The following is an 11193-nucleotide window of genomic DNA, read 5'->3' as shown; positions in this document are numbered from 1 at the left end:
TCCATATAGTCAAGTGAATATGTTTTATTAAATGCATACTAATATCCTTCTATAGTATGTGAGTATACATAATAAATTAAAATGTATAGATTTATTAAATATAGGTAGATATAATTTCAGAACATAATTATTTTAAATGAGAAATCAAAATAAACCCATTTTTAAGTATCGTTTGGTCACTCCAAATTGATACTGCTCATAAAAAAATACACCAATTTTCCCTGGGGAAAAAAACAATTAATTCCATAGCAGTGTAGTTGAGGGATATGTTTTATTTCATAGCTTTCTGCAAGCGAAATTGCTTTGTTACAAAATGAGTTCAAATGATACAGGTGCTGCTGTCCACTCAAGCGAAAGAAAACCTCACGTTTTATAGGATGGACTTTATACTTGCAGTCTTAGGCGTGGTAGGTCTAGCATCCAGGACGCCTCTGGCCGCACGAAAGCAATGGCACAGAGATGCTGCAGGCGCTCGGGCGTCCTGCTGAGTAACCTGCGTGAGTTCGGTCAGGTACAGCTGCAAGAACCCGGGGCGGGTGTGTTTCCTTTCCGCCGTCCGAATTGTCGTCTGCGCTGCAACTATCTCAGAAGACAGCCCCGCTGTGTTTCTTTCGCGGTCTGCAATCCCCACGGAGACAAGCAGGTGTCACGAGGTATCCCACCACCGGGGGCGGCGTGGAGCTGTGGTCATCAGAGGCCGCGGACTTACCTGGACAGGTGACCGCCCTTCCTGTACACGCAGCACAGCGCTGTGTGGACAGGTGGCTTCATGTTAAGCGCTTTCTTCCCCCGTCACACAGGCTGTGACTGCAACCCCAGAAACTCTGACCGGAAAATGATACAGATCAAATAAAAAGACAAGTACACAAGTAAGGCCATCTGCAGCATTTTAAACTCGCTTCTTGCGACATTTCACAAGCATCTCCACCTCCTATGTACACGCAGCGAGCAGCCTGGAGCGACACTATCTCTTGGAGGACCTGTCCCCTCTGCTGGCGGGCGATCGCCGCTGGGGCGTGGGGATTCTGGAGGGCTTGGCCGTGGCGGGCCGAGAGCCGGCTCGGGGAGCGGGTCTGTGCGGCTGGGGGTTCGCGTCCACGTCCGAGCACACCGACTGGATTTCCGAAATGTCGAAGTCCGAGGCGTCGCTGCCCCTGCGGCTGCTGGTCCTGCTGCCAGCTTTGCTTCCCGCGCGGCTGCCCGGCCGGCTGGGCGTCTTCCTGGAGTCTGAGGAGAGGAGCAGGGGTCAGTCATGGGCATCCTGACTACTGTCCAGCTACAGCGACACCACCTTGGATGTCTGTCAACATCTCTTTCCTGCACTTAGGAGCACTCAGAATCCCTGGATCCATGGCTTTGTCCTATCACACAGCCCCAAAGCAGCGACAGCTAGACTTACACGCGAGAGGTGACCCTGGCCTCACCCCACTTAAAGTGAGCGACTGGAAGAACACACCGTCCTTGGAGACGGTGCTGTCCCCAGTCTGGCCGGACACGGCACAGGCAGCAGGCTCTTAGGTGTCTTGCCCCAAAGGACACACCTGAAACTTAAAAGAAACCTTGTGTGCGCGCTGAGAACTCAACTCAGTCTCTGAGAAATCCGCATTTTCTCTGGCAGAAGGCTCGGTATGGCCAGGTTTTTCCAGTCGTCTCAAACAGAGCCCCGTGTGACCTCTGAGCTGGCAGAAGAGGCTCCCAGCTCCACGGGGAGAGGGCTGTGACTGTGTCTTCTGCACCACAGTCACCACCCCGTCTTTCCTGGTCCTGTCTAAAAGGGGCTCCTTCCTCACTCACCCCCTATCTTTGCTGGGGGATTGGGGTTGCATGTCATTTCAAAAGAATAAGGCACTGCCAATTCGAAACTTCTTTCTCAACAAGGAAGAGAGGGACTTTACCCTTCAGATCTTCACGCTGCAAAAGCCACTGGGGAAAAAACCCCCAAAATACAGAGGGCACACTCACCAGCAAACTGGGTTCGGACTCTGGCAGCTGCTGTGGTTATCAAGCCACTGTCCTCCCCGGAATGGAAGCCCTTCCCTGATAAATATCCTGGAAGTCGCAGCTTGCTTCCCTGTATTGGTGTTCCCTGTAGTGACCAGTGAAAAGACATGGTAAGACGTCGCTTCCGTTTTGTGACACTCCACCGACACCACTTCTGTACGAATGCACGGAACCTCTACGAGACCTCTTTGGGTGTCCAGATTTTCAATTCACGTATGGGGCTCTCACTCGCCTTCCTCCCCAGCTTCCTGTTCTCACACACAGCCCAAAGGAAACTTCTGAGGAAGATGCATTCATGGTTGAAGAGGAAACACAAAAAGGGGGAGGGGGTCCCCAACAGTATACCCGAAGTTATGGGGAGGAGGACACGCAAATGAGGCTGTGAGACATTAGTATCTTCCAGACTGGCAGGGAGTGTTAGAGCGGTAAGTCATTGCCAAAGAATGGTGAACACCTGGTGCAGAGAGGGGGACAGGGGGATGGGGGCTCTGAAAAACTGTGCTTGGACGCCTTCCATGTTTTCAGGAACAGAAACAGAACTGAGTGAGTAATGCCTAGACAGCCACCACGGAAACAAGCAACTGCAAAAGGGAGAAAAGAATGACGTTTTATAACTTCCTACCTTTATCACGTCACTTCTTGACTCCACCCTGTTCTAGTTTTGGGGTTTGTTTAATGGCTCTGGGGGGTTAAAGCCAGGGCCTTGTGCATACCAGGCACACTGAGTTACACGCCCAACCTGACTGTCATTTTCTATGGGTCTTAAATACATTAGCAGGCAAGCCAAGCATGGTGGCTCACACCTGTAATTCTAGCTGCTCAGGACGGAGAGATCTGGAGGACTGTGGTGTGAAGCCAGCTGAGGCAAAATTTCATAAAACCCCATTTGAACCGATAAAGCTGGCTGCAGTGGTGTGTTTATTATTCCAGAGCAAACAGGAGGACTGGGGTCCAGCACGGCCAGGGCACAAAACAGGAAGACCAGAATCACTCTCTGAACACCCTGGTTGTTTTGATCTTGCTGACCTTTCCACAGAAAACACTTTTACTCTGCTTGAGTGCCTGGTTTTTATTTCATGAGGTTATTTGATGTGAAACGCAGTTTTGTATTAGTCCAAAGAATACATCACTTTAGTTTTGGGGAGTTTCTACTTCTTAGAAATTTGAACATAAATATCTTATGTTCAAATGAAAAAAAAAAAAAAGATTCATTTTTTTCATTACTGGGGCTTGAACTCAGGACCTCACCCTCGCTAGGCAGGCGCTCTGCCACTTGAGCCACATTGCCAGCCCTTTTTGCTTTAGTTATTTTTCAGCCCGGACCACAATCCCCATGGAATTACAGGCGCATATACCACCCCTGGCCTGCGCCCTAAATAGTTAAGGTGAATGTTAATGTATGTCTTGAAGTTCTTAAACCCTTCTTGGTTTCTGCTACACTTGAGTCAAAATGACAGACAGGCGCCTCTATGTAACCTGTGAACGAAGGGGAAGGGATGAGGAAATGCTGAAGAATGGGTTGTTTCCGTCCCAACCCCACCACTTAATCAAGCCGGTAATGAGCTTCCTCTGCCTGCCTCTCATTAGTGCTGTGAGGATGGACTGACAGATAAGAAAGTGTTTTGAAAAGCACAAAGGGCTTTTTAAAGGGACCATCTTTCATTTAAGTTATACATAATTGGGAAGGTGAAAGACCTCTTTCATCTCAAGAATGTTTAAGAAGGGATTCCCTTCCCCCTAATCTTTGTGATTTTAATCAAAATGTGATTATTTGGTACTTATGTTTGCCATTTCACAGAACAGCTTCTTAAAAAGATGCCTGGTTGACTTTTAATTGAATGTAAATAGTCTGACGTGTGAGTTAATCTTGGCAAGTTTTCTTCCTGCTAAATATCTTATCTTCATATAGCACGTCACACTGAGAACACGGTACGCTCAGGTAATATTAGTTCTTAAAATCTAATAAAGATACCTTCTGGAAATGATATAACTTTGTGCCTACCACGCCCAACCCCACCCCGATCTCCTGCACTGACACCTGAGAACTTGGGCCACATCCATGCGGGGCTGTTGGACAGAAAGGGCAGACGATCAGAAGGACCACGTCCACACGGAACACTCACTGAAATCCTCTTCCTTTAGGTGGTGTTCTTGCTCCCATGTAAAGGATGCATGTTGCGTTTCTTTTTTTATAAAATTTGTTATCAGGGTATGTTGATGATACGGGTGGGGGATTCAAAGTGACAATTCCAATCAGACTTATACTGTGCATTATTTACATTGCCCCCATCGTCTCTTCCCCTCAGCCTCCTCTCTACTCCACCCAAAAGCAATTGCAAGAGGTTTTTTAGTTCTGTTTCATATTGGTATGTGAAGTCCATCAGCCATATACTGTCACCTTAATCTCCTTCCTTCACCTTCCCCCTTCCTACTAGTACCCCTCCCCCCCCCTTGCCATGTCTATTTTACAGTCCTGGTTTTCTTTATTAATATTTAAATTGATGTTCAGAGGGGTATCTCGATGTAGCAGTTGTGTTTCTTGCCCAAATTATTTCTACTAGCAAAAGCATTCCGTCAGTTTTAAAGGAAAGGTTACACAGGTCTGGGTATGACCTCCTGTATTTTACTCTTCCGAGAGATGCAAGGGGCAGTAAGTAGGAATAAGAATAAAAAAGCCACAGCCCACACATGTGACTATGCCAAGTCAACATGTCCTTTCGGTTAGCTCCTTACTCTCACGTCTTCTAAGACTGCCAGGTGCTAGGTCCACCCTCATTTTATAGAAGCCTACAGAAAGGTGTGTTCTCAGAAGTCCGTATGTTAAAGGGGAGGTGAGGCGGTGTTAGTGGGCGGGAATTTGAGTTAGAGGTCTGTTAAGGCTGGGTTCTGGGGCCTTACGATACCTCTGCAGATGACCCGGGAAAGTCTGAGCACTCTGCTGGCTTACAAGGAGTTGACATTTTGCTGTTTGTCAACCATGGTTTACCGTAATTGCGTGTTAAAGGATGGAGAATCTGTATGGAACAATGGCAAATCAAATGTAAAGGCAGCAGATAACAAACAAAGCCACAGAAAGATAATCATAGCAGAAGGCCACATGTCACAGGCAAAGCGTAATTACTGAAAGTAAGCGGGAAGGTCTGATGACGGATCACACGCACCAGAAATAAAAAAGAAAAATCAATCTGAAAGATAACAAGGCCCTTCCGTTGACAACCTCTATATGGAAGAGCGAAAAGCATGAATTAGAAATACGTATCGTGACAAGGACACAAATGGGGACAGCAGGTCTTACGAATTCTAGGGACTGAAAGCATTTAAACGTATACTTAGCACAGGGCTACACTGGAGGAGGAAAAGATTCCATTCCGGAGTCCTACCTTGGGTGTGCTGGTGGCAGGGACCTGTGGGGAGGCCGCCTGGCCCGCCTGACTGGACACAGAGGTGGACCTGTTGGGCGAAGCGCCTCGTGATGAGGGCCGGGATCTGCGGCCCCGTGGTCGGAAGGCAGCCATGCCCTGGCTGGCCCCATCGGCGAGGATGAACTTCTCACGCAGTTCCATGTTGGTCCTTCCTTTAGCTGGATCAGGTGCACACACGAGACAGGGATGCACACAAAAGGAGGAAAAGAGGCACTCAACGGAAAGAACGTGACCGCTGACACCACAGATCACACTGAGAATTTCAAGGACGCCTTTTTGCCATGCCAACTCCAACTCAGCATCACAAAAAGTTAAATGCATTCCTTCACAATGCATTCCTCTCTGATACGAGTGAGTCTGGGGACAGTGGGGCAAAGTGTGCTTATTCTAACACTAGACGCCAGCGAGAATAACCACTTAAAAGAAAGAGCCAGCATGAAAATGGAAAGCTCATGCCAAAAGACTGTTAACCCAGCAGCTGTTGAGGCCCAGGACCTCTCCGCCACACTGAGAGGACAAGCCGGGAGGGTAGGGACTGTGTCTGCTGCATGTACGATTGAGCTCAGAATGTCAGTATTTAACACTGGGATTCGTTCAACGAAAGAATCACACAGATTCAGAGATGGCTCGTTAGTCAGGAGGACGACATAAACTTCCAGGTTTTTCACTGCAAGGAGGCAGCTAGTATTTGAACGTTATGCCTTCAAAGACTGTTTTACCAACATGCAACGTCAAACACCAGATCCCAGGATCCAGCACTTGCACGAACACATGTGCACACGGAGAACGCGCCACGAGAACGCGATAGCCACGTGTCAGTGTGTGTTGGATCACTCACGACACTTGCACTAGCAACACGCCCACCGCAAGTGTGTCTGAAGTAGAGGATTTAAGTGTGGAAGCACCAGCTCAGTTGGGTATGAGTTAAGCCATCCGCAATGAATGAAGCGTATTATATTAAAACAAACGATTAAAGCAAGAATGTCAAAGAAGGGAAGAGAAAAAGGAAAGAGCAGAGAGGCAAAGAGATGGGTTGCCAACCTATAGCAGGCTGAGTAGCAGTAATTGAAGAGTTTGATTCCGAACGTAACATTTTACTCCCATGGTGATGAACTAGAAAAAATGACACAGGATACCAGTCACATTCAAGAGTACCGTTAGCAGAAGAAGGAACAAGTACAGGGGTTGAATACGCAGAGTGCTCAGATCCGGCCTTCAGCACAGGTTTTAGAAGAAGAGTCACACCAGGAAAAGAAGCCCTCAAAGATCTGACTCCACAAGCAAAACGTGTTTGCAAGACTTTTGCCCCAGTCCCGCTGCCTCTCCCAAGCAACCCAGCAGAACGGCACACACTCTCATTTCGTTGTTTCCTAAGCAGGGCGGCGGTGTACCCTCCAAGCTCTGTCACACACCGCATAGTGGTGCTTTGGTCGGTGATGGGCTGCATGTATGACAGTGGTCCCACAAGAAAAATTCCTACCACCTAGCTGACACTGCGGCCATCTGATGATGCTGGCAGATGCCAGCCTACTGCACTGTAAAAGTACGGGGAACACAGGACACCCCGCTCTCTAACGGTAACGGCAGTCCTGTTGCTCACCTACATACCTGACGTACTGCCTTTTTTGTTATTGTCAGAGTGTTTTCCTCCTATGTATAAAAAACGTTCACCGTAAAATCTTCTGCCATGCCATGCCAGCAACAGCTACATACACCTGGCATTACTGTGGCTCTTGGCTGCCCTATTTTCTCTTGTACGTGACTTACTATCACATAGTTTTACTCATGCATGACCCTAGGAACACGTCATGCCCTATATGTGACTACATACACACACGTCATATAGTCTGGGTGTGTAGCAGGCTACACCATTTAGGGTTGTGTAAGCACACTTTACGTTTGCAGAAGAACAAAATTACTAGAAGGCATTTCTATCATTAAGCAATACATGACTGATAAAAATCAAACAAGCTTTTCTTCTTGCTTTCTTTTTTAGGTGTGTCCTTAGCCAACAGAGATCAGGTATATGGTGATATAGCGATCCATGGTGGCCTGCCCAGGCAGGCCTGCTCGCTGACACACCTGGGCACTCAGTGCCAGCACTGAGACCAACGGGGTCCACTTGGGTCCCCATTTGGTAGTGTAACAGGCAATGCCTGGAGCAGACGACCTCACAGATAGTTGTAACAATTCTACTGTTCCTTTTTTTTTTTTTCTCAAAGTAAGAAAATGTGCCTGCTGAGTAGATGGTACCTCACTCGAAACTGCAATCAAGTGCTCACTTGCAATATAAATCAATTAAGGACTCAACTATTGACCGCGGGAATCTGAAAATAGGCAAATTAAAGCTAGCCAGGCCTCCCGAGCTGGTAGACGTGGAGGGATTGTGTGTTCGGATAAGTAAGAGTCAAGTTACAGTTCATTATTGTTTAAAAAAATATAAGTATTGCTTTCATAACTTCCCCCCATTTCATAAAAACTCTGGCTTTTAAACTTTTACTATCCAGAATTTTCAGTATTTATCACCTCAATTTTCGTTCCGCTACCTTGCTATTTTATGACAGTCAAGGTCCCTTTCTTGGTGAGTATTCATTTTGAAAATGGCAGACAGGACGAGTTCATAAAGACAATCTTGTCTAGTACTTACTGCCTACTGTCTCAAATTTATCCCAGAAGTACTACTAGTAATAATTAATAATAATAATAATAATAATAAACCCAACGAGGAGAACGGGGTTTACATGCGTGCCGCGACTTCAGGTCAGCAGACCTGGGTGCAGCACTGACTACTGGGCTCAAGGGCCCGGAAAACAGGGCAACACGGTGTGCTTTCACGGTGCTGTCACCTTGACGTAATAAGCGTGGCCTTACCCCTGCAGGGATCATTTTTCACTAAGAACTCATCCAGTGCCATCCATCCGCCTCCAACACGGACCATCACGGTACTCCGGAGGATCCGGACCAGTCGCAGCTGCTGGGAGTCTCCAAACTGTGGGGGCGAAAGAGAGAAAGAGCCTCGGACGGTCAGTGACAGCCCTGGATATGCCACCCGCAGAAGCTCACGCCACCAACTTGAATTTCTTGCCTCGTTCACAGTGATTAGTAAAATCTTAGGAGTGGGTGGTGATGGCTGCGTTAGGCACTGCATGCTGACTGAGCCCCAGGGAAATGGTTTAAAGACAAGGTTACGGAGAACACCGAGCGGAAAGCTGAAGCTTCATCCTAAAAACGGAAACTCTCTTTCTTACAGTAAAAACAACATGAGGAGCAAGGCAGCAAACGGAAAAGTGTTTCTAGAGATTAAATGCAGCCATGAAAACAGGCACTGGCCCACTCGCCTGGGGCTTGTGCAAAGTATGAGGGAACGTTAATAAGCTCCGATTCCCCTGCACTTCAGCTACACTCCACTTAAATCGCTGGGAGAGAGCTTCAGAAACTCATTCTGTCTTCCCTGAGAAAGTTTTGACTTGTGGAGAACAAAGTCGTCAAATGAGTATGACTAATAAAAATTTCATACTTAGCCTCAGTCTGCATCCCTAACTGTCCAGTAAACCAGCTTGTTCAAGGCTGGATTAATATACCACTTCATGTTACTGTAATATTAGAACAGCTGCTGACAGATTAGCAATGACACAGCTTTCAGACCTAAGATGGTTTTCTCAACGCTGCATGGACCCTAATTGCTGACACTAAACTAGCACTCATCTTTTCCTTGCTCCTTCGTCCAGCCAACTGGACGTGCTGCAAATTCTACAAGCCCGTGACACGGCAGGCAGTTCTGACCACAGGTTTATTTGTTTTGAAAGCCTGTGAGAAATGATTTTATAGTTTGGAATTATTTCTAACAGGCTCGTGTCCAACTTATCAAAACCACCATACTGAATTTCATGGCTGCCAACCCAGCAGGTAACAGAGTAAAATGAGCAGTCAATTAACCTAGGTAACTTCTTTTTACAGCCAGGAGAACATGACTGTGCCTTGGACTATTGGCCTGGCATCCTGTGATAGACAGAAAACTTTAAGTAGAAACACTGTTTATTTTCAGTAAGCTTTAGCACTGAATTTTGGAAGAGTTGCCTAACACAAAGCCAGCCAAAGCCTACTTGGCATCCTAAAACACACAAGGACCCAGGAGATAGGAGAAACACATCAGGAGCACTCGGGTGTTTTACATCAGACCTGTGTGAACCTCTATTTCTAAATCTGATCTTTAAAAACTGAGATTTAAATATGCCTATAAAGTGAACCTGCTCCGGAAATGTAAATGCAAATTTTAAAATCAATACATACACATATATTATTTATTTTGTTAGAAAAAATTTGGTGCTGCTGGTAAGCAGAGGGAAAGGAGGGGATTTAAAGAAAATTACCCTTAAGGAACCAGATAATTGGACCAGAAGATTTCAGCTCAAGATTATATGCAAAACCAGTTTTGGGGATATATAAAAGTACAGCATAGAGACAATATTTCAATTCTATTAAGTAGTGGGCACTTTAAAATTTTATTTAGAAAGGTATTCTCCAGACAACACTGATTTTGGAATTTCTCTAATTTTCCCAAAAACCAAACTGTGAGACAAGAAAAAATGAAAGTCTTTTGAGGTATTTCTCCTCACAAATAAAAGAATTTATCCCAGACTAAGAAAATAAAAATAAAAGTAACATTTTAAGTATTATAGCAGAAAATTTACTGATTTGATCATTACATGTTATATACATGCATCAAAATAGCACATGTAATTTGTACAATTATTGCATATCAAAATGTTTCTTGGAAATATCTACCCAATGCAATGGAATTTTATGATTTTAAATATATTACTTGCTTGCCAGAAATGGGGTCATTTGAAGCTTAGGATGTGATAAGGCTTAAATGGAGAAGAGTAACAGCTCGCATGAATGGTCAGGAACTACAGACAGCAGTGCTGTTCCTTATAAAAGAACACAGTAAAAAATATGCAGAGGTGCTGGAATCAAAACATAATTTGTATTGTCCTCAGTTTTAAAATTTTGGCCCTGCTGCAGGGCCATTTAAACGCCAATATAAACATGAGGCCATGATGGCATAGGATGCACCTTCCAGATTTTGTATAATTTGCAGATGACAACTTCTTCAGAAGGAACAACATCACTTCAAACCTCCAGAGTCAACACTTCTACTCAGAGGCTGAGACGCCTATGTCAGTGACCCAGGCTGAGGGTCATGGAGACCTCTCAGTTCTCTGCCCTCCATGTCACGGCCCGATGCTAACCCTTCTCTGCTACTGTATGTCACAATCCTAAGAAGTTATAACAGAGACATGGAGAATCAAATCTGTGTTCCAATGACTGTCTGCGTAAAATCTGTGCTCATAGCATTGTTCAAAAAATGGGAATTAAAAATTGCATTTGTATCATTGTAGCCAATCGAGCTACCACTCATTATCTGGTTTGCTTAAAAGTAACCTCCTCATCTGAAAGGCAAAGCACAAAGGCATCCCGGATCAGGGATCCTTACAGCTAGCGCTTACAGAAACACCACGCCAACCAACAACGTAGCAGCAAGGGGGGTGGGGTGGGGGGCACGGGGAAGATGGCCCTGAGCAAGCTTGATGACTAGGAATCAAGGTTAAAAATCATTGGGGACTGGAGAACACATTCCGCTGGTTTATACCTGATTTCCCAGGAAGAACTGACAAAAAAAAAAAAAATGAAAAATGGAGAAAGGCACAATTAGTTCAGCAGGAAACTCTGTATGGCTTGAGAACACACACACTCACACTCTGGGCTT

General features: G+C 45.8%; 1 protein-coding gene across 31 annotated transcripts in view; it reads right to left on the bottom strand.

Moving 5' to 3' along the window:
* Positions 1-252: 252 nt before the first annotated feature.
* Positions 253-11193, bottom strand: part of Dst (dystonin) — a 410574-nt gene continuing 399633 nt past the window's right edge. For 14 of the 31 annotated variants that reach the window (XM_074081831.1, XM_074081851.1, XM_074081852.1 and 11 more), the window contains 7 exons: positions 11077-11094; positions 8295-8412; positions 6465-6536; positions 5382-5581; positions 4905-5015; positions 1963-2086; positions 253-1227 (listed from right to left, as the gene is read on the bottom strand). In XM_074081831.1, the coding sequence (XP_073937932.1) occupies positions 965-1227; positions 1963-2086; positions 4905-5015; positions 5382-5581; positions 6465-6536; positions 8295-8412; positions 11077-11094 (906 nt within the window). In that variant the 3' untranslated portion in view covers positions 253-964. The remainder of the gene's footprint in view (positions 1228-1962; positions 2087-4904; positions 5016-5381; positions 5582-6464; positions 6537-8294; positions 8413-11076; positions 11095-11193) is intronic. The other 17 variants (XM_074081834.1, XM_074081846.1, XM_074081864.1 and 14 more) reach the window with 4 other exon arrangements.

This window comes from Castor canadensis, chromosome 8, assembly GCF_047511655.1.
Source record: "Castor canadensis chromosome 8, mCasCan1.hap1v2, whole genome shotgun sequence".
Classification (NCBI taxonomy): domain Eukaryota; kingdom Metazoa; phylum Chordata; class Mammalia; order Rodentia; family Castoridae; genus Castor; species Castor canadensis.
Note: the sequence above shows the minus strand (reverse complement) of the source record. Positions and strands in the feature narration are given on the sequence as shown.